Genomic DNA, 25148 nt, shown 5'->3' with positions numbered 1-25148 from the left:
TCTGTCTTAAAGTGACGGGTGAATATTTGACAGTTAAAGAGAGATTGTAACTTAACTAAATATATTGTTTTCTTCTTTTTGTTCTACAGATCAGACAAGAATATCTGGCCAAACATGCTGTCAGTGATTGCCAAGGGTATCTACGTAGAGCTTAAGCCCCTGAGAAGTTATCTGTGGTCCTGACAGACTGCAGACATGACCTGACAGTTCATTATCACCCGTGGAATGACGTCACACGCATTAGTGTGAAATTAGTCTGTGCAGTGTCTCCTAGTGTTGAGAACCCAATTTCACATTCATTGTCCCTAAAATGAAAAGTAACACTCAAAACACATCTGTTTTACAGAGCTATCTATAGGAATGGTAAGAAATATGAAAAGATCAAAAATAGCTTACTGTTTAATATGATATTGTATTTCATCAACAGTGCACTGCCATATGGAGAAGAAAAAACAAAGTACTTGATGATTTCGCCACTGGGTCATGCAAGAAAATCCCTCATTTAAATGTTTTCCCTTCATTCTTTGTACTGAAACTACATAGTAGTTGGTTTTCTAGGTATATGTGGTTTTCAGTTAAGACGGAGAACAAATATACTCCATGTTATGATGCAACACAAATCTTTACTACATTGCTCAGTGTGACAGTTGACTCTGGGAGCTCTGGGTTCTTTTTCAAACAACACATACAGAACTCAGAAACAGACAGTACAGCAATGAACCCGCTATCTTTTACTTGTTATTGTAGACAATGAAGGAAAGTACCGATTATAGAAGTCTGATGCATTTTGTCATTGCAAATGCCATTATTCTGCAAAATCTCACACCAAATCCATGTAAAATCAGCTATTGTTCTGTAACAGTTCATGAGTTCCCTCAGGAATTTCAAATACGTTAGCAGTTTTAGATTTATGATTTAAAAATTTAAATAAGTTCAAATAAGATACTTCATTTATAACTGATTCTCCTTATAGCAACTTTGCAGCTTACGGTATGTTTTAAAACACATCTTTCTTTTTTTTTTCTTTTTTTTTTTTTTTGCAAATTTCGCATTTGAGGTTTGACTGTGTATAATGTATGTTTTAGAACAAACATAAATGTCTAATTCATATAATTTACTCTCATCCTTATTATTACTTTTGTTATTCAAATAACCCATTCGAAATTCCAACAGGAAACCATGCCGAGTTCTGCCTACAAATTGATGTCATGATTAAACAGCTCTATTGTCATGGCATAGTAAGTGTCTACAGCATTTGTTTATAATTTTAATTTTTAACAATAATACCTCATTTTGTTTGCATGTACATATTCATAGACATTTTGTCTTTTTTTTCTGGTTAGTTGAGTATGGTATATATATGGAAAAAAATAAATAAAAAATGAAATCATTCAATATAACAATATTATAGCTGCAGGTTTGATTTCTGCTGATGATACCATGCTACAGTCTAGCTTTGAAAGATTGTGCATATGTGTCCTGACACCAGAACATTTACATTACATTTATATGGATCTGTGCTTCCTACATCCAACACAATATGATTTCTGAGGTTGTGTGAGCAGAATAGAATTAGTTTAAAATAAGACGGTCTTTGAATCACAATCATTTCTTTTTCCATCCCCAATATTTCTGAAGGCTAGCACACTGTGTGCTTCATTGCACAGATCCAATTAATTATTCATCCACTGCAAAAATGATGTTGTGATACCTGTCTGGGAAAAAGAGCTATATTCTCGAAATAGTACATCCAGAGCATCTGTCTATGGACAGCAACAGTGGAACAGAGGATGGCGATAGACATTAGGATATTAATGAATGTTATTCTTGAACTTGTGCAAAATACATGATCCTAATTCCAAAAACAGATGAAGCCCTTTAAAATAAGGACATGAAAGAAGCAAGACTGACAGAACTATTCGTAAAGGAAAACACAAACAATCAAATCTCTTTTTCAGACATTCGAAAACAGATTCCCCCACAGAGTCTACTGACAAAATAATTGTTTTTGGAATTGACGGAATTGACATAATGAACAGAAATGTATGCAATTAGTTATACACTGGATTATTATTAGTCAACACAGCAATCTGAAGACAGGTGAATGTACAGTGGCCTCAAAAAAACAAAAAAAACACATAGACACTTAAGACACCCTTAAAAACATGTGAACGTCATTTTGTTAGAAAAAAAAGTGACATCAGCAAACAAAGATTGTGGAACCTTTTTTAGTACAAATTTCACATTTTTGAGACTTTTGTGTTGCTTTTTACCATATGGTCTCAAGGTCATTTTTCCGATTTTTATAAACATCATTTAATTTAATTACTTGACTGAATTTAATTTTTTTTTTATTATATCATATAATTATTATTTTTTTTTAAACCAAACAGGCATCTATTTGTGACATGTTGTGCTTTGCTTGGTTCAGATATTTTGTTACAACATATAAGTCTGACTTTAATGCTCAAATACATTTCTGGGCCGTTTGTATGCTTTTTTCAAATATAATCTTTTAAGACATGAATACCTAAATAATACAATGACATTTGTAGCATGTACTTATCTCCATCTCATAGATATTGTCTTTAGTCACATTAAGGATATTATGTATCATTATATGTAAGTAGTACCATAATTACGCTAAATAAATGTAATCTTGCTAAGATCATAAGCTTTCTTTAAAGAAAAATAAATCTATATTTTAAACCCAAAACCTCAGTCCCTCAGTCAAAGCGTTCTTTGGCAGATCTGGGATGAACCAGTGTACCTGGTAGTTTGAGGGCCATTTTAAAGTGCGGTATTTGACACAACTATTCACATTAAGCTCTAGTCTAAACTTTCAGTTTCAGGTAATGCTTTCTGAAATCCCTCTAAGCTCTTCAAGTTATTGTTTCCTATCCTTATCCCATATCACATATTCTTGGCTGTATAAAGTTGCAACATCTGCTTCACCTTGCGTGACTTATATAGCGATTATTCCTCATCATTGATTATCAGTGCTTATCTGAACCATTGCTGTCGACCTGTGTTGATTTGGCACAATCAAGAAGTAGCACAGTTATATTTTGCTAACTTTATAACGACTACATGAAGGGAAACTCTACAGACACGGGGATTCAACGACACTGAAATCTCTACTGCAGGACAAGATCTCAAAGAATTTCTTCAAACAACTTAATCCCTGGAAGTCTGCGTACTAAGGCTTGCTTTCAGACCAAATATCCTTTGATTTTGAGGGTACTGTGTCCATACTGGTCACTTTGTTAGTGACCAGGTAATTTCTGCCAAGTTCTACCTGGTGTCTGTTCAGTCGTGCTGTTTGTTTGAGCTCTTGTCAGGAGCTGGCAGCTCTGAATCATACTGAAGGTCATTCAGCTCTAACCTCCCTCCTCATTCTTCGCTCTCCTCTTCGTCTCCTTTAGTGCCCTTGCTCCAGCGCTGAAAACAGTGGACGGTGGACGCCAGGAAGAAGCTGGCCATGATGGCAGCCACTGAGACGGAGATGCCCGAGAAAATGATGATGAAGAAATCGGTGAGGGTGAGGGTGATCTGGCACTCCCGAAAACTGTCCTGGGAGAGCTGGCTGAGAGGCACACGCCGTCCATCAGTGGGCAAAGAGCACTCCATACCCTCTATACCTGTAAAAGCAGCACAAAAACAGTATAACATAACAGTTTTTAGGTATATGGCACTATGGCATTTTTCTTTAAAAAACAGTTAAAAATCTAAAAATCTTTGTGGTCTTCTGACTATACATTTTACTGCATGAGCTTTTGGGTAATAGTTTGCATTAGAGTGTGGGGCGGCAAATGGGCACACTGAGCTGCAAAAGGTGGCCCTGCTGATTCATAAAATGATAAAAAGGGACACCATATGGTTTCCAGGGTTGTGTGTTGTGATTGCCTTTTAAATTTGAATTTAAGTATAACTGAAATTCAAATAAATGTATACAAACTTTTAATTAGAAAAGCAAAAGTTTAAAAAAGTTTAAAAGCCTTAAAAATATTAATACTTTTATTCAACAAATATGTATTAAATTTATCAAAAGTAACAGTAAAGATATTTATAATGTAACAAAAGATTTGTATTTTGAATAAATGCTGTTCCTATCTACTCAAGGACAAATCTTGAAAAAAAATGCATCACAGTTTCCACAAAATATTAAGCAGCACAACTGTTCTAATAATAATAAATGTTTCTTGAGCACCAAATCAGCATATTAGAACGGTTTCTGAAGGATTATGTGATACTGAAGACTGGAGTAATGGCTGCTGAAAATAGTAATCAAAGTAATAAATTAAATAAAATAAAAAATATATAAAATATAATAATAATATATTATATATATATATATATATATATATATATATATATATTTTTTTTTTTTTTTTTTTTTTTTTTTTTTTACAATTCAGGTAATTAATTTCTTCTGTCATTTCTATTTCCTGTGGGGTTTAACAATTGAATTCTAACTCACACTCACCGAGCTGAAAGGGAGCCCATTCTTAAACTCAGAATTTTGTACAACCATGATATATAGACATGCATATTGTCTTGAGTATCTAATACTAAATACACATCAGACAATAACGTTATGACATTAATAGTACAGCTTCATTAGTTTACATCCAAGGACTTTACAATTGTACTGTATGGCCATTCAGATCAGATTCATCTGACACAAATGGAATCCCTGGACTTGTTTCAAGAACTTTTAGAAAATTTAATATGGAAACGAAATGACAGGGGGCTTATGAGATGGCCTAAAATAGCTCTCATGTTTATTTATGTCACTATTTGACCAGGACAGGAGTCAGATTGTCAGCACTCTCTTATTTAAAACAACACACACACACACAAACACACATACGCTCTCAGTATGGCCCCGCTGATTCACTGCTGCGTGTTAATGAGACTGAATCAAGGGCACATAAGACTTGGGCACATCGACTGCACATAATCATAAAATCCACAGAGAGGAATATCCGACAACAGCTTTCAGCTGCACAGAGAAATATAATCAACTCTCATTATATAAATGTAAATTATATATTTGTGTATGTGAGTAGATGTTAATAAGAGTGTGATTAGAGTTTACATGGAGGAATCTAACAGAGAAAAAAAAGCATCTTCATCGAATGAGCGGAAAATAGAAAGAAAAAGAAAGACAAGTAAATGAGTTCTGAAGATGATATCAAGACAGGCTTGTTTTCTTCTATGGCTGATTGCTTAGACGCAAGAAATAAAACAGCAGGGGCATGTCATGAGATTAAAAGAAGATAAACCAAGCAATGGGCTTTTCACTCGTTTCTCTCTTGCGCAGTCAGCACGTGCAGTCTCACAGAAGAATGGGAGTGATGACATGTTCGCTCTCATTGCCTTTAACAGCCAGGTCATCTGATGCACTGGAGCGTGAGCCTCTGTGTGGGAGATGTAACTATATCCAGAGCAAATTCACAGTTTGTGTGGGATATCTGCACAATGGCAGAACTGTGAATCTAGCTTCTCTCATTTTCCCCTTGCTCTGTACTGAAAATCACTGCAACCATTTTATACGGATTAACTAATATTTTACAGTAAATGACTATATTCAAAATGTTACTATGAAATCAGTGCACACAAGGTTATATTCACTCATAACATATTACAATAGGGGAATAACATAAGCCCTTACATTTAACTTCTAAAATGATGTATATGTAATATAAAACATTTAATAAACAATGATAGATTAACTATAATATTTAACAGAAACATACTATATTCAGAAATGTACAGTGGAATCAGTGCAACAATTTGGTGAAATATACATACAGTGTGACTGTAAGACCTTGCGCTTTATACTTTATTTTTAAGTGTAATTAATTCACTGCGAGCTCTTATGGATATGCTTCCATATACTGTATGTGAATGGTGGTGAAAATTTTCACTCAGAAATTAATAGTAAATTTTATTACATTTTTATAGTATTAATAGTATATTCATGTTAAAATATACTCCAGTGATCTGTGTACTATTCACAAAATCATGGGCAAAAAGTACCGTGCACCATGTAACAACATAATTTTTTTAAACCATATTTTCTTGTGTGTTATGGGAACAAATAGGTATTATGCATGGAATCAGTACATTTCTGAATATAATACAGTATTTTACAGTAAAAATATCAGAGTTAATTCTTCATTTTTAACTAATAATTTTGAATTTTTTCATTAATTATGTAAAGTATATTTTAATGAATAAACAATGCAGATCTAGCTGTGATACTTTACTATAAAATGCTATATTCTTTTACAGCAAAATGCATGCTAGGTAATTTTCACTCATAACAAAACATACAAAATTAAATTAGCACGATATATAGCATGTATAGCATGGAGGGATCCCACAATGTTCAACAGTTTTGTTTTTGTTTATTTACTTTTAACCCACATTTAACCATATGGGCCAAATTTGTTACTGACTGTCATAAATTATTTTTGTAATTTACCATATTACTGAAATTAATTCCATTTAAATGAGATACTGTGGTTTGACAAAATATAACAGTATGATAAGTAGTAGCCAGTAATATGCCAGTCACATTCACAGTAAGATGTTTTACAGTGTGAATTAAACTGATGTGTAATTTCATTTATAAAGATTTGATGTAACAATTAAAGCCTATGAAGACGTTTTAATTAAGGGTTGTCACAGTCATGGCCTCAGTCTCAGTCCTGACACCAGACAGCCTTGTGCTTTTATTAAACTCATGTTAGTTTCTGGCAACTCAGTTCAGAGGAAATGTTCACAAATTACCAGTTAAAAAAGAGGCATGCTGGCTGGTAATCATGGACATTAAACTGATCAACTCTGCAGACCTTGAGGTTGTCAGGATGTTATTCACAGAACAATATATGTCTGATATCTGCTCTGGTGGCATTAGTCACCAGTCCTCCATGACAGCCACGACTATTCCTGACCGGTCTCTCTCACAATCATGATGCCTGACGTGTCATCAGCCCTTTACGATAGAGCACCATCATCACAGGTCATGAGATTAACAACTTTTGCGGAGCTGTTGACAGATATTCAGCAGGGAACATTACAATGTTATTATTTGCACAGAAACTGGAGTGTATTTTTGTGTAAAATGACTAGCTTCCAAGATAAACACATTTAGCGGAATACATTTCCTGCAGGCATCAGGCATAAAATGTTGATATGATTAACTCACAGGTGGAAGTACCGGGGGAAGCCTAGCTCAGAGCAGGTGGGTGGATGTTACTGAAGCCAAATGTAATGGAAAACCTCAAACTGAGTGCTGCGTAGTTAATGTTTTAGATAATATATATATATATATATATATATATACACACACACACACACACAAAATACACAATTTCTGTTTAAACTTTTCTTATTTTCTTGTTAAATAATCATCACATCACAACTATACGTAATGTACAAAATATAGGCCTACATGGGTTCTACATGTAAACATCTCAGATTTTTTCTTACTTTTCATTAGGGAATTGACTTTAATTATTAACATAAATGTAATACACACATATTCATAGTTTCTGTCTAAATATATCTCTTAATTTTTTAAGAGACCAGTAATCATCAAATGTATTATTTGAAAATAATGGTCCAAATGTATCTACATAATTTCTCTACATAAGATCTACATAATTTCAACATGTAAACATTTTTATTTGTTTAAAATAAATAAATAAATATGTATTTATTTATTTGCCTCAGTTTTTGTCAGGTAATAATTTTACATTGATTATTAATATATACATAATATAAAAAATGCTCAAAGTTTCTATATCTAAATATTTTGTGTTTAAACATTTTGAGTAATAATATTTAAATTATGAAAAAATATTATTTGACAGTCTTATTTATTTTTTTATTAATTTTCTTCACATTATTAAAGTGTTTTGTGTGTGTGTGTGTGTGTGTGTGTGTGTGTGTGTGTGTTGTGTGTGTGTGTGTGTGTGTGTATGTGTGTGTGTGTGCGCGTGTGTGTGTGTGTGTGTGTGTGTGTGTGTGTGTGTGTGTGTGTGTTTATTTCCACTTTTATTAGGGATAACAGAAGGAAGAGGATGTGATGCAAGCCTGACTCAAACTCATATCACTTGCTTGAGTACAATGTTTCAAGTGCTGCAACATAGCTCTGACTGTAAATAGTTTTACTTTGTAATTTCCCCAGTGTTCTTACAGCATTGACATATGAATTTTTCTCCCATTTCTAAGTAATAGTCTGTATCGGTGCAATGATTTTCATGTCAGATTTGAGAGCAAGTCAGAAATGTGAGCTTGGAGAGTCCATGTGTGTCTTAATGTCAGGATAACTCGCTGGAGGATGAAGGAGATAAATAGCCTGTATTTATATTCACATAGCTTCGTCACACACTCATCGCTCTGCTAACTTAAGACAGTTTAAGAGGCTATTCTCTCTGATCATGTGACCCCCCACCTGTCTCTTCAAGTTAATGAATGTTGCTTAAGACTTCACATATACCTGCTTTTTTCTTCTATTTTCACCCTTAGGAGATGAGTGAGAGACATTAGGAGATTCAAAGAGAGAGAGAGAGAAATTAATCAATACTCAGTGTGGCAGGAAATATTCTTGACCTCAGCACATTGTGACCTGGATACGGTTACTAAATGATTTATTTCTATTACAGGTTACTGTACTTAAACGTGTGGCCTGGGCAGCATGCTATATTTCGTGGAAATGAGGTTTCTGAAATTTCAATCATATTTATGTGTCCTTTGGTGCACTCCATGTGCAACGGTTCAAGGAGATTTTAAACACTGCTTGAGATTTATATATTGTGTTGAAAAACCTGGCAAAAGCATCATGTCCCGAAGAGCCTGTGCAAATGTCCAATGTTTGTTTTCTGAATACAAAGTAGAATTTCAAGTTTATTTAAAGGAACTGCTCTACTAAGGATACTCTGATTGATAGTGAGGTGTCAGTATGTTCCCCTACCATAAAAAAGTAAGTTGAAAAGGAACAGTGGAGCAGCTAATATTATTCAGAGCTCTTAAAGGAGAGTGTTTGATTTTTATAACATTTAAAGACTAAGACTGAGTAAGAACATTTTAAAGGCAAAGCGATTAAAATGTAAAATACTACATGCTGGTTTTCACAGAATTAGATCAAATATAAATATATAATAGGTTTATACATTTTATAATAATATTATATTATTAAATATTTTTTTCAATTGCAGTATCTTTAATATAATTTTCTTTAAATAAATCACAGTCACAAATCTGGCAAAAATGTGCAATGAAAAATGTTTCATTTATATTTATAATACATACTGTGAACTACTAATCAAAGATTTGGGTTTTAATGTTATTAAAAGAGACTGTATTTACAAAGACTGCATTTATTTGAAAATACAGTAAAAGTGTCACATTATCCTTTAGAAATCATTTTAATATGCTGATTTGATGCTCAAGAAGCCGGTTTTATTTCTTATCAAAGTTGTGCTGTTTGATATTTTTGTGTAAACCATGATATTTTTTTTCTGTATTATTTGATGAATCGAAAATTCTAAAATGTAAACAAAAACAAAAAAATGAACAAAAAAAAAAAAGAAAAAAGAAAGAAAACCTACACTGTGTTATACATGAGGTGTTCAAAACAAAGCTCACGACTAAGTGTTCTTTTAATAATCCACAGGAGAGAATTGGCACAACCAAACACAAATCCAAACTATAGCAGACAAAAGGAACATAAGGGAACACAGACTTAAGTAATAGAAAAACCACGTCCTCGTACCAACAACAGTCCTGAGGAGGAAGGGTGGGTTCAGGAGGCGGGTGTGGGGCAGGCAATGGAATGGGAGCATAGTCCACAGGACCAGGGCGGAGTGGATGGAAGGAGGAGCCAGGGAGGAACCTGGAGCAGGAGGAGCCAGATGGAAGTCCAGAGGCCAGCCAGGATAGTGGCCCATGGTGGAGTCGATGGCGGAAGGAGCCATGGTGGAGATATGGCTGACCCCACCAGGGGGCTGACTGATGGAGAGTGAGCGGATGGAAGATGAGCCCATGATGGAACCGAGCAGATGGAGAGCCAGGGTGACACTGAGGATCCGGAGGGCCAAGGCAGAGCTAAAGGCTCAGGCGACCACGGTAGAGGTGTGACTCCGGAAAACGTTGTGAAGTGACTGAGGATGGAGGCGGAGATGGAGGGAAGGAGGAGCCTGACAGAGCCAGAGGGATGGCGTGGCGAGGCAAAGCCAGAGGAGTGAAGTCCCGAGGGGGCAGATGGTCAACGACTGACCAAGGAAGAGCCGGAGGGATGAGAGAGCCCAAGGTGGAGCCGATGGGTTGAAGGACAGAGGTGAAAGGAACCAGCGGAGATACAGGAGAACTGGGTAATAGTCCAAGCCAGTCTATTAAGTCCACTTTATTATATTGCATTTGTGTCAGTAAATCCTCCTAAATATTACACATTACACTTTTAAGTAATAGAAACTTAATTTGGAGAACTGAAACAGGTGTGGAGCTAATTAATTCAAAAACCATGGAAACAAACAAGGCAGGAGAACAAAACACAGAAAACTAAACCAAAACAGATCACAACCATATAACACTGACCCCAAACTTTCTTACGGTAGCTTATATTAATTTATTACAGCAAGTACTACACAAGTGAAAGCAACTAGTAAGATGACATTATTTATCCACACATTTTTTTTTTATTATTCTTATTATAACGAAAGTGAAATTTGCAAAATGGAATAATTACTTTGTTCATCCTGCCACAGATTAGTGGCTTATTAGAGGAGCTATAAAACATATAAATATGGATATTTAAGCTGAATGACATTTGTTACAAAATGTTACTTCAGGTATACGTTAACACTGCAAACTGTGTAAAATGGACTAGGTCTTTTCACACAATGGGCTGTGAAATCAGAGCTGTGAACACTCAAACTGGTCAGATTCCCGGATAGCACCAAGAGGCCCAGAGGAAAACACTCGCTCGCTTTTAATGAGAAATTCTGAGACAAGCTGTGCCTAGACGGTGTCAGGCTCTCTCTTGTGAGTGTCAAAAGACACCGAGACTGTTCTGTCTAACACGCGTTCAGGATAGCTGAGATTAATCAAGCAGATTTTCTCTGACCTTTCCACCTAAATAAGTTTTTGCTACGGGGAGTAAGCCTGATTCTGTCAGTTTTAACATTTAATATGACCCTGTTATACACCTGAGCGATGCTGCTTCAAATATGATAATGCGCCACATTCAATTGTCAGTACAGCAGGCTTTAATGAGCCACATAGAAGATCACACTTATTCTTTCTAAAGGACTTCTGGAGGGCCAAAATAGTTTCTTTCTTATTTTATCCGTATTTTACACTCTAAATCCATGTCTTATTGACAACCATGAATTGGAGGATGAATGTCACCTTCTCTGAAATCAAAGTATCCTGAACATAAATATTTGTATCATGGTTTCCCAAATAATAATAATAATAATAATAATAATAATAATAATAAATAAATAAATAAATGAATGAATTAAATAATATAAATATATATATATATATATATAAAAATAATTAATAATTAATTTATATATATATATATATATATATATATATATATATATATATATATATATAAATTAATTATTTCTGAAGGATCGTGTGACACTAAAGAGTGAAGACACAGCTTGACCATCACTTTCTAACATCACATCACTTTCTATTGTAATATTTCTAATATTATTATGTATTTTCAATTAAATGAGTGCAGTCTTTGCGTCCATAAGATACTTTTGTGATACCACCTCAAATGTATTACTGTTATTTTTAATTAAAAATAATATATATCTGGCCTGTATATCCACACTGAAATTCCTGAATTTATTGTAATTTACTTCTCCCCATCTAGTGAACTATAGTATGCAACATTCAGGTATACATATATGCAACATGTATGTTAGGAATAGTGACGAGCGAGCGATTCGAATCAGCCCAGGTATCGTCAAGGTGATGTTGGCACTTGATGGATTACGTTCAAAATTAGCATCTGGTAGAGGAATGAATGCTGCAGTGTAACACACTGTCTTGCCAGTGATTGATTTACCTGGCCGACGTGAGCCTGATATTGGAGTCTGGCATCGTCCCCATCTCTAACTCCATTCAGGCCATTGACTGTAGACGCATGAATAGCCGGTGTGCTTTTCAGCATATTGACAACCTTGCCTGACCTCAGCTTAACTCAAGCTTTGCTCTACTTTGTAATACACCGCACAGATATTCAAGGGCTCTCTTTGAGGGTACAAGTATGTGCTTTTTGATTGAGCTCTGACAATAGTGCTGTTTTGCGCGTATTTGCATTTAAATATGAAATCAGTGTAAAATAATATAAAAATATGGAGCTCACAGAGAGGTCAAGGGGAGAGAGAGAATTAGCAAGCGAGAGACTCATATTATAGTAAAGAAGCTCTCGGTCCTGTGTCATCAGGAGCCGTGTGTGACTCATTCTAATCAGGAGGGGTTTCCCTCATTCGGGGGTTTGGTGACGTCACAGACACATGGTATCGCTCTCAACAGTGCGCTTAGACATACTTTGGATGCCATTTGCAGACCATACGGTAGATTATTTTAAGCATACAAAAAATAGACGCTATCGCACTTACAGAAACATGGCAGCAGCTACACAGCAGACAGGAGTGGGAGCAGAGGATTTTGCATGCATTTGAAAACACAACTACGTGCTGAGAATTTATTTAATCTCTATTATATAATAGGATATATGCAGAAAATACAGCATGCCACTCATTATACATGCTTGGACATGTCAGATGGTGAAAAATTCATTCCATTATAATGTCTTTAGGTTTGTTTGATTTTTGACCTATTTATGTCCATCTATTTAGTTGGGTCAAATTTGGATCTTGATGTGATAAATGTCTAGACAGCTATAGTATAGACTAGACCTGATAGAAAGCTGACAAAAATAAAAGTCATATGAGTCTTTTATTCAAGATGTTTGTTATATATGGAATTTTTTTTCAATAATAATGAACAAAACTTTATAAAACTGAACGTAACTTTTTCAGAAACTATCAAAAAATATGCCATTACAAAAGAAGAAAAACACTATGAAACTGAAAAAAAAATGAAATCAGTCGCACAAATTTAACAGGCTCTTCAAATATGCTTCATTCTTTGTCAATGTTTTTGTCAATGATTCGTTTTTCGCTAATCATGGATTCTAAATTCATTGCCACAGATTTCGCTTACGTTTCGCAGTTTTTCATTTGGTGTTTTGACACAATCCTCTCGTGGGGGCGGGCTTAACAGTGATCTACTCTGATTGGATAGTGAGCTTTTGATGGACAGGTGCTCTCTGGAAGTACAGACGCCACCCAGTTCATTTTTTTTTTTTTTCGTTTTCGTATTTTTTTTCTTCTTTTGTAATGGCATATTTTTTTATAGTTTCTGTTCAGTTTTATAAAGTTTCGTTCATTATTATTGAAACAAATGTCATTCCATAGTTATACACATTGACTGTGAACCAATAAACTTTGGGTCATTGTTTCAACCAGGGAACATTCTAATATAATGTTTACCTTGACTTAAAGGTGCTGTAGGGAACTTTTGTAAAAAAGTTTTTACATATGTATTAAACCTGTCATTATGTCCTGACAGTAGAATATGAGACAGATAATCTGTGAAAAAAATCAAGCTCCTCTGGCTCCTCCCAGTGGTCCTATTGCCATTTGCTGTTACGGACCGCCTCCGGTAAGAAATCAACCAATCAGAGCTGCGGTCCGTAACTTTGTTTGTGTTCAAAATGTAGAAAAATGTATATAATAAGCGAGTACACCATGAATCCATTTTTCCAAACCGTTTTTTTGGCTTGTCCTGAATCACTAGGGTGCACCTATAATAAGTGTTTATATTCTGACTATTTTAAATTGCTTCGGGGATACCGCGGCGGAGTAACCCAGTACCTTTGTGATTCTTCATAGACATAAACAGAGAGAAGTAGTTCCGGCTACGATGTTCTTCCGCAAGACGCAAGCAGTTCTGTTTATTAACCACTAGAGCGTCAAAAGTTCCCTACCGCAGCTTTAAAGGTAAAATACATACGCTCAAAAGACATATTTAGGTTGAATGACATGTTCATCTCAAGCTAAGGTTAGTTCATAAGGTTTTGGTTAACACATCTTGGGTGGAAAGAGCTGCTTGTAAATCAGTTAAAATGAGTCCCTTCATGCTCCTGTTACACTGGTCAGGGCAGTCTGAGGTCACAGGTGATGTTAATTATAGATGTGCTTTGTTCTGTCTTAACCATGAGCAGTGATGACAGTGGTGGATCATGTTTACACTTGTTCCCCTCGTAAAAGATTTATAGGAGAAGCTGCCTCTAGACTGCAAATATCCCCTGAGGACACTTTGTGAGCAAAGTCAATCTATTTTCTTAAAATTATACTCATGTTTCAGAATTTGTTTCCAGGGAATTCATATAGGGTGAAACTTAACAGGGAATTTGTGTTCTTACAACCAATAAAAGCAAAGAAAGTATTTTGAGATGGGGGGGAGAATGTGGTAAACTATGACACTTTTTACGTCTAGTCAAGGAGAAATTTGAAGAAATGTTAAGGAATATGTGAATAATTATATAGTTACATGATATTAATGATAAGGAATATAATAATAAATACAATTATTATAATTATCATTGTTGTCTATGATTGAGATTCATACGATATGCATTTTAAATTTATTTCGACATACAAAAAAAAAAAAAAAAATGCAGAGTTGGAGAGAATGGAGGGGTGGACAACACTTCTTACCCAACTATTTCACTTCACTGATCATTACTTGATTTGCATGTTGATTTTAAACATATAGTTAAAAAATAAAGTTGAAGGTCAGTGTATAACACCTGTTCTCTTTTTGAACTGTCTGGTTCAAAAGACACCCCTAGTGACTAGCTCTTTGCCTTCATCCACCAGACACAGTTCAAAGGTCACAAAGAAAAGGACTTATCCATCCATCCATTATATCATTACATCAGCCATTATCCAGTGCAGCCCCCTCTGCCAGGCTGCCTAGTCAGTGCTCAGGGCGTATGATCACATGGGCACATGGGAAATCAAAATGTGTGAAAGCGAGCACCAGCACAAACAAGCAAACAGCAAGTCTGCACTGGCTACACACCAGCCACGATAAATGCAGCATAAATGACTTCAATAATAGCAAAATTATCTCTCTATCTCTATCTGTGTCTCTATCTATATAGATGATAATATTTTTATTTTTGCTGCTGCTGCTGTTTCATTAATATTAAGGTCACTATAGACCTACAGTAATGTGCGGATATTGTACTGACACACATCCCAAACTGTATTTCCCCAAACAGTTTATTCACTTAAGACATAACTTAATGTGTTTAGAGGGGTCGTTTGACATGATTTCAAGTTTAATAACTTTAATTAAATTAAGAATAATTCAGTCAGTAATTATAATTTCGATTTTTGTGATCCCTTAATTTTTGTGATTCAAAAGGGCGAATTATGCAGAAATACAAAAAAAGATGTTTTATTTTCTTTCTTTTTTTTTTCTTTTTTTTGCGTTGGATTCAGTGATCGCAGAATCGCGGAAAAACTGGAGGGACTGTCTAACATTTCATACAGTTTACTGTTGAAAAACATGATGCAGCAAAACAACTCACCACGAGATAGCATGTAAAATGCAGTTAGGCCATTTGTCTTTAAAGTGGAAGTGAAGAAATCAGTCAAATTTACATTATTTAGTTAAATTGTTTTATTATTTAACTTATTTATTATTTTAATTTAAGGAAAATATATAACAAACACCAACCACATTTCTTAACTCTATAAACACACAGATGGTATTTTACCACACAAATATTTTAATTTTCACCATAATTTGGATGAATTTCCCACGTCAAACTGTTTATATCTTGAAGTTTTGATCGTGGTGTCTGAAATATCATTTTCATAGCGCGAGGCGCAATGTTAACAAGCTGTATCGTTCATGTGGCATCTGTATTGTTATATCAGACCTTTCAGACATATTTGCATCACACTGGCTTGTAACCATTAGTGGTATGTAACATATTTTATGTTCACCTGCTTGTACAATTAGCTTACCTGCTGTTAAGTTAAAACTGCTTCCTCAAGAAAGTTTATTATTTTCAAGTGTTTTCAGTCTCGGCAGTTTAAACATTCATGTGTTTTAAGCAATTCAAGCAAGCGCAAGACAGCGCTATTTCAATGTAGTGCTTGTACACTTTTAAAGACCAGTTATGTGCACCATTGCATGCAAAAAGCTGCAGCTGGGACAGCATTTGCGAGCACCAAACTGAGTTAAAAAAAATTTGTCATCTTGAGCAAATGCACAAAATATTACTTTTACACAATATAACTGCTCGGTCCCCTTGCAGTATTGGCTCAAATGCATTAGCAATTGCACTTATTATGGGCTCAACAGACCTTTCAAGTTTGTCTTCCTCCATTTCAAAACAAAGATGGACAATATGACAGGAATGTCCTGACACACCTACCAGATACGAGCGTGTATAGTAAATAGAAACTGAGGGCGTATAAATCTTGCCTAGAACTACTGTATGTACTTAACAGTGGCAATTGTAAATAAATGCAACTACTTGAAGACCCACCAGACACATAACATGGGCCTTCACCGTTCCCTCTCTCTACAATTGCAATAATGGCAATGGAAAAAAGTGAGACGACACATTTTCTTTATGTTTAGTCTCGGGTCATTAGTTAACTTGTTCCCCAATTTCTGATTAGGTGGGTATGCATGAGAAATCTTTAGACTTGTAACCAAACCATAATCCATACCAACAAAAGACAATAGTTTATTTAAAGAGCCACACAGATGGGAAATCAAAAATTACCTGTATTACAGTGTATGATGTAGCTGTCCATCAGTGTAAACAATGTAAAAAGTAATTAAACCAAAAAGTACACGATTTATAAAGTTATTGGCTTCTAAAGTAAGGAGTCGACTCTGAATCGCTGAAACGAGTCGTTATTGATTTCAAATCTTTTGCCCATCTCTATGTACGTCACTAGAACACTTTGCATAATAATCTCCGCCTACTGTGTTGGGAGAAACGGAACTCTGACCTGCCCCCCCCCCCCCCCCCCCCCCCCCACACACACACACAGACGCTCTGGTTGGTGTGATAGCATCATGTCGAGGAGACAGTGTGTTTTTAATTGTAAAGGCAAGTTTGTTTTATTTTCAGTGCCAAAGAATGAAGATCAGAAGAACCAATGGCTAAAATTCATTTTTACCACAATACCAGAGCAGTACAACAAATCCCTTTTGTTGTGTTCACAACATTTCACTGATGACTGCTTTTCTAATCTCGGTGAGTACAAGGCGGAATTTTCAAAGCGTTTGGCCATAAAAGAGGGTTCATTACCAACTTTATTTAGACCAACGAGCACCTCCGAATCACAACGCGAAGTATGATTATGAAGTTATGTGTCTGTTTTCTCCTGAGCATCTTATGTGTGCTGTCTGCAGCCTGTCTGCGCTGATCGTCATGTACAAACACGTCATTAAAATGAAGTGTAACAAGTGCTGCTAACAGATATTCTGTGATAAAGTAATCCATATGAAAACAACGCGATGTCCGTTTTTCATGTCTCCCTTCTTTATATCTAATGTGACCACGCCCCCGTGCTGAACGCGCTATTCAGATTCAAACTGAAGCGCACGGCTTGAATACACACACACAGAAGAAAAAGCAATTTTTATTAAAGTAGAAATCAGTTTACTAACTAAATAATGTAAACATGACTGATTACTTCAATTTCTTTTTAAATTTCAAGATACTGCCCTTGAGTTTTTGTCTCCTATTTATATAGCTATAAGCGATATCTCACGATTGCTGTTTGTGTCCTGAATAGCACAAGTGCAAATGTGATTTTAAACAACAGTTCAGTAAATAAGTTAAGAAACATTTAGTTTAATTTAAAAATAAATAAGTTAATAAACAAAGTGATAGTTCACCCAAAAATAAAAATTCTGTCATCATTTACTCACCCTAATGTCATTTATGGAATATAAAAAGAAATGAAGAATGTTAGTAACCAGAAGAAAAAGAAGAATCTGGTTAACAATGACTATTAATGAATAAAAATACTGAGATGTTAGAATTATTCTCTTTTATGTTCCATTGTTTAAGTTAGGCCGTTGTAGCCTAAATGTCTATGTGTGATACATTTTATGTTGAATAAAAGCTTTTATATTATCTGTAATATTTGCTTGATTCTTTATTTATTTATTTATTTTATTTTATTTAACACAATAATTGCTTTAAATTATCTTTTGGAGTTATTTTCACAGGAAAATTTAATTTGCGATAGTCTTATGCTCAAAGATAATACAATAAATCAAACAATATATTGACCTCTAAAGCCACTTTTTGGAATTAAATTTTGTCTTTTCACGCTTATATTAATCTGCCACTAACAATTACTTTGAAATACCAATACAATTATTAACAATTTGGAAACATTTCTCAACAAATATTGAAATGTGGATTTAATCAAAGGGTTAGTTCACCCAAATATGACATTTCTGTTATTAATTAGTTTCAAACCCGTAAGACCTTCGTTCATCTTCGGAACACAAATCAAGATTTTTTTTTTTTTTATGAAATCTGAGAGCTGTCTGACCCTGCTAGACAGCAATGCAAATGAAATGTTCCCAAGTCCAGAAACATAGCATAGAGATCTGTGAGTTAATCCACGTAACATCAGTGGTTCATCTGCAATTATATAAAGCTAAGAGAATACTTTTTGTATGCAAAAGAAAAAAAATAACAGGGTGATGCAGAGGAGAAAAACTGTTAAATAAAGTTATTCAAGATGCTGATTAGACAGCATGACTCCAAAGGCATTTCAGAGAATTATAATCTGCGTGAGGCAAATGGTGGTCACATCAGATACGGACTTGTTTTCAGACCCCCCCCAATACAGTAAAACTGCACATTTTAGAGTATCCTTTTATTGCGGCCAGCCTAAGACACACCTGTGCAAAAATCATGCTGTCTAATAAGCATCTTGACATGCCACACCTGTGAGGTGGATGGATTATCTCGGCAAAGGAGAAGTGCTCACTAACACAGATTTAGACAGATTTGTGAACTATATTTGAGAGAAATAGGCCTGTTGTGTACATAGAAAAGGTATTAGATCTTTTGAGATCCGCTGAAAAATCGGGGCAAAAACAAAAGTGTTGCATTTATAATTTTGTTCAGTGTAATTTAATTACAATCTTTTTAATGTTTGCCAGTAAGAAATTAAGTAGAAATGACCCTTACTTAGTTATTGTACTATCATAATCCAAACAAGCAGATGACTTAAGAAAAATGCTTGGGAATAACTCAATTTAGTTATTTTAGCGACATCAGATAAAAATGTGAATTGCAGGATCTAACATAGCCTAGAGGAATGGTGAGAGAATAATCTACAGTAATATTTTCAGCTTCTAATCCAACAGTTTCTATCCCTTATCATTTTTCTCATGCAGCTAGAAATAGAAAAACTGATAGTTCCTGCTGCTAGAAAATCCATCTTCTAATTAAGGGGATAATCCACGGTGAGCTCTGATGCTGCAGATATGCATTTACGTATTGCGTCTCTGACCAACACAAAGCATCTTGGGTGAGATCAGAGGTTCAGCTGAACAGTCCAAGGGGGTAATAAACCATTACTCTGATATGAGAAGAGAAGCTAATGTTTCCTTGTTTTAAAACTCTGTTTTCCTAAACCTTGAGGCAGAACATAGAGTTTCTCTAGAAGCTTCTATCTTTCCCTGGAAAAAATGTATCATATCTTAGACTAGAAATGCAACTCGCCAAGTATTATTTGCTGTATTCAAATCAATAACTGCAGTGGTAGCTGATTAGATCACAACAAATCAGTCACTAAATCTGAATGAATTAGTGTGATACTACTCATTCATCATATCAACGTAAGTGAAGCCCATCTCTAGAAAGATAAATAGCCTGTTAGTACTTGCTGTCTATGCACAGTCCAGTCATCTGTTTTTGTCGGGTCCAAAGGTCATTCTAGGCTGTTTGTAGTTATAACCAGCTGCCTCTCTGACTTCTTCGAGTCATTAGAGATCACTGATGCAATAAGAGGAAAACATGAGGTGAGGTGTGCACTCTTAACTGAATTTCAGAGTGCATCTACGGCGGGCCTGTTGGTGGGTACGCCGGAGGCTTGGATTTGCTTTTGGCTTCAGCGTCTGCTGTTGATGCTGATGCTGATGTAAGCTTGGCTCCCTTCTCTCATTCAATTCATTATGACCCTGTAATGACTGCTTTGAAAGACCATGATAAATTTATTTGTCGGAGCCACTGAGTGATGTCATATTTTACCCAGTGCACAAACTTCTTTTCAATGACCGAATCAAAATGTGCATTAGCAAATACGAATGCAATGAAAACAACCCATTGATATGGTAATCAAGATGATTTTCTGCTTACTGTGGCTGAATCATCAGAAGCTTTTATTAAAAACTAGAAGTTTCACGAGACTCATGAGTGCTGTCTTTTATTAGCTGTTGCGTGGTTACTCCCCACAAGCAGCTCTTAACTTCTCCTTGCACTAGTAAGGTCATGTTCGTATGTAAACAAACAGTGCTAGCAGCTCAGCTAAATGACACATAATGGAGCTCTGGGGCTGCATAGTGTTTGCCCATTAGACATAATGTTTGTTCAGAGATATCTATTTTCCATTTTATCCACAGGGAAGTGATGATAAGGAGTGTATATACAGTTTCAAGTAAATCTCCCTGTCCTCTTGCGGAATAATAGATGGAGGGAGATAAGATCATTTTATTCACCATCTGATTTATGGGGTTTACTGCTTGTGGGTTTGCTACATTTTTAAAACATTTATTTGAACAGAATGCAACACAATTTCAGTGGTAATGTTGTAAATCATGTATTGAAGAAAATAAACAGATGATGACTGAATGTTTGTGATCTATTTTTGTATTTTATTTGTAAGAAATATATAAAGCACCAATAATATGTCTTTACTATTCAAAATGCTGTAAAACAAAATCTCTGTATAAGCTGATTTTCTATTGTGACCCTTCTCCTGAGAATGATGGTCTTTAACTTTCTCTCTTTCTCTCATTCTAAGTCTCACAAGATATTTTTTATTGCTATGTCTTAGACTAGATATTATTTCTGAACATCTATTCTAGAATAAGCAGCTTTTTTATACTGAACTACCCCTGTTACTATACCATGGTACAGTGAGGGTATTATTATGTTGTATCATATTATTGTTATGGTAAAAAAAAAAAAAAAAAAAAAAAAAAATACCTCCACTGACCTCCACTATCTGGATGTAAATCACTAAGACATTGTTCAAGATTATCATTCTTTTATGCTCCATAGAGGAAAGAAAGTCATACAGGTTTGGAAAGATATGAAGTTGAGTAAATGTTGACAAGATTTATATTCTGGAGTGCACTATACCTTTAACCTCTGTGAACTCTACCACAAACTAATCACAGATCAGCATGAACAGTTATTTCCATCACTGTAACCCGAATGAACAGCAGAGAAGCATTGCAGTAAGAAAGTTCCCATATAAATAGCACATCCATTAACCGGCTGATATATCACACACAAGCACACTGGCCTGGTGGGAATAAGCAGGTGTTCGGCATGCATAGCATGTATAAAGATCACAAACCACATTCCCATGCGGAATGCAAACGTGAGCTGTTTCTAGGATAAGGGCATCACTGCATATTTAGAGGGGTCGTACAATGTGTCTGCGCTGTCCTCATTTATCTGTCATTACTCTGGAAATCTCTTTTAGTCATTGTGGGGGTGTGAGAACTAATGTGAGAGCTAAATTTAGATCAGAGGAAGGGGTCCCTTGTTTAATCTGGAGTAATATAAATAGCAAAGAATCCTGTCATACAGTAACATTATGCAACAGATAGACCAGGTTCAACAAGCTATAATAGTTGATGTCAAATTCAAAGACTTACCTTTGGGCAGCTTGTGACTGTTTTCCACCAGCCAGGTGAACAGATTCGCAAAGTTGCAGTTGCACACCCAAGGGTTGCCCTCTAACCTTACTACCCTGAGGGAGGGCAGTTGGCTCAGGGCACCCACCTGTAGCCCAGACAGGGCATTGCGTTCTAGTTCTAGTTCACGCAAGGAGGTAAGACCTATGAAAGCATCTTCGTTGACCATGCTCAAATATGGGTTGTTCCCTAAGCGCAACTTAATTAAGCTCCGTGACTCCCCAAAAGTCCCTTTGGGGATCTCGGTCAGGTTGTTGCAACCGAGGTCCAGGAAAACCAGCCTGGAGGAAGTGCTAAGTGTGCCCGGCTCGATGTGTGAAAGCGAGTTGTTGCGGAGGTCCAGGTAGACCAGGTCACTGTAGAGCACGAGGAAATCTGAAGGAATCCGTGGGATCCAGTTGTCCGCCAACAGCAGCCTCCGCACATCTAAGGGGATCTCGTCTGGGAGACGGGTAAGTCCGCGCCCGCTACAGTCCACAGTGTGAGGGTCTGGGCAAAGGCAGGTTGTTGGACAGTTTTCCCCTTGAGTGAACAAAGTGAAGAAGAACAAAGCAAGGACAGGCTGGAGCCGGCAGACACATGGCAACATGGTCAAGAAAGACGGGGCAAAGAGAGGGAATGGGGTCAGGGGTAAAGGGATGAGGGTCAGAGGGCAGGAGACTAGGAAAGGGGAGGGGAAAGGGAAATTGAGAAGAGAAATAGAGGAATCAGTGCCAGCGCAGAAACATCCTGCCTTCCTGGGCAAGAAATCTTAAGGCTTGCACATGGAGTGGCTTGAGCAAGACGCGAACGTTGTTTTCCAAGAGATCATATAGCAAGCAGCCCTGGAGTGATGAGCAGACTGCTGGCTATGAAGGCACAAGGGGAGGAGAGATAGCGAGCTGTGGGAGGGAGTGCAAAATAATGAGAGACTGAGAGAAAGGGGTGGAGAAATCAGCAGACAGAGGTAAACAGAGACCAGAGAGGCAGAATGAGTGGAAAATCAGAGGCACGGACAGACTGGCAGTGTGGAAGAGGAGGGGTGCTCTTCCAGCCGCTCTCTCGCAATTAACCCACGTTTGATCGAAGCCTGGTGGTCTGACACAAAAGGATTCAGCATAGAGAGGCTCTGTCACGGTGAGCAAAGAGTGAAATTGTTGCATCCCTCCATTTGTCTCTCAGCTGAGCGCAGGAATGACTGCTCGACCGGCGGCTGTGAACATGACCCTTGGCACTTCGGAGCCGTTGTAACTGAGCTGTCATGGTCCTAATGAGGAGAATTCCCACAGAGAATTAGGTGCAAGGCAGCGGTGTCCTCTTCCCAGCTCTCCTTTTCCTCTTATTATCTCCCTTTCGTCTGGCTGCCGCGTGCCGTGCGATGCCTAGGCACGACTGTGTGTGATGAGAGGTTGTACAGCACGGTTTTGCAGCTCTGTTGCTATGGTGAGGACATCCAAATATCCACAATGGAGTTGTCTGCATGCAGATTAGGGACAGGCGTGGGGAACGGGGGAAGTCTATCGGCATGCTAGCTCACGAACTCCACTGCTTTTGTCCAGTGTTGTCTTTGATGTTTAATATGGAGGGACGGTGACCATACACTCAACATGTGATGTCATTTCCTTGTGAGATAAACTGTCACACAATTGCAACATATTTTAGATGTATTTATGTTCTTATACTCTGTAATCAATACTGTAGATCGCTTCTTCTACATTATAATAATCGATTCTGTATGTCAAGAAATCAGAAATGCATTTGGACCTACATAAGAGCTTCTAGTAATTATTTTGTCTTGACCTTCATATGGCATAAATCAATTTCAAACCAATCCCAGAGTTTTTCATACGTGAGGTACACACAGACCCATCCCTGTTTTTCATTTTACTTTGCAGATGTCAGTGCCAAAGTTAATTACGGAAGTTTCTGGAAGCAAAGGGCATGTCTTCATTCATTTAGCTATCACCTTGCCGTTCACTCAATCACTGCTGCTTAGTAAAGGACATCAGGGAGGAGCTAGACAGTGTCAGACTCTCACACAGCTCCTTCAGCATCTCCAGACAGGTAAATGGAATTAGGAAAGCACACTTTGGTCACGACACAAAAAAACCCCAGGAAATTACAAAATTTTTACAAGTGAAACATGGCAGAATGGGGTCTCAAAGCTATCAGTCTGCAATCTAATTTGAAAGAGCTGTGACCAAGAGTGAATACTGTAATTTACAGCTCACTGCTTAGTGCACTTGTCCAGAATAAAGGCAGGCTTTAAAACATCTTGAAGAAAGATATTATCTGTGTGTGCCAGCCTCCCTTTTGAAGACAATGATCTTAGCAACTTTTTTGCTTCACATTGAATTGAACCTATAAAACCCCTCCAGTGCCTTGCTGGAAATACAGACAGGATCGAAGAATCAATGCAATAAAAGGAAAGCAAAGAAGTATCTATAACATCACTCATGACTTCATAATGGTGCACACTCCCAAAGGTAAAGTTCTCTATTGAAGCTCCATAGTTGACTTTGCATGTGTAAAATTAAGTTTTCTCGCGCTCCATCCCCACAGACCTTAGACCCGGTACAAGAATAGAAGTCTTTGAAGGATCCCACAAATTGTCTTTGGAATAAGGCCATATTACAATAAAACTGCACAATTAATAAGATGCACATAGAAAACATGTAAGGGGGAATGTGTGTCTGTGACAGGGGATTGGAATCATGACTTTCATTGCATGGGAATAAACACTATACTGTACATAGGACAAAGATATGCTTATTTAAGACAGGCCATATAAAAAATGCCTTTTGCTGGAAGGATTATATATATATATATATATATATATATATATATATATATATATATATATATATATATATAGAAACTGTGTCTGTATCTCATTATTGATTCCTGTTATTGATATTTTTGCCATGTAAGGTAACCAAGTCCAGTTAGTAAGTAAAGTTTTATAGTTATGTAATTAGAACTACAGGAACAGAGACTTGCCAAACACAAAAATGGACTTCTTTTCTGTTATATTTGATATCACAACTCATGTAATGGCTGTATAG

The 25148-nt window shown here is 36.3% G+C and overlaps 1 protein-coding gene across 1 annotated transcript; it reads right to left on the bottom strand.

The window, feature by feature from the left end:
• Positions 1-386: 386 nt before the first annotated feature.
• On the bottom strand, positions 387-24880 carry LOC113095955 (leucine-rich repeat-containing protein 38-like). Its single transcript, XM_026261321.1, has 2 exons — positions 22066-24880; positions 387-3641 (listed from the first exon to the last, which is right to left on the bottom strand). The coding sequence occupies exons 1-2, from the start codon at positions 22691-22693 to the stop codon at positions 3394-3396; spliced, it is 876 nt and encodes a 291-aa protein (XP_026117106.1). The 5' UTR covers positions 22694-24880; the 3' UTR covers positions 387-3393.
• Between the last annotated feature and the right edge of the window lie 268 nt (positions 24881-25148).

This window comes from Carassius auratus, unplaced genomic scaffold (assembly GCF_003368295.1).
Source record: "Carassius auratus strain Wakin unplaced genomic scaffold, ASM336829v1 scaf_tig00215810, whole genome shotgun sequence".
In the NCBI taxonomy this organism is placed as follows: Eukaryota; Metazoa; Chordata; class Actinopteri; order Cypriniformes; family Cyprinidae; genus Carassius; species Carassius auratus.
This window is presented reverse-complemented; position numbering and strand designations above follow the sequence as displayed.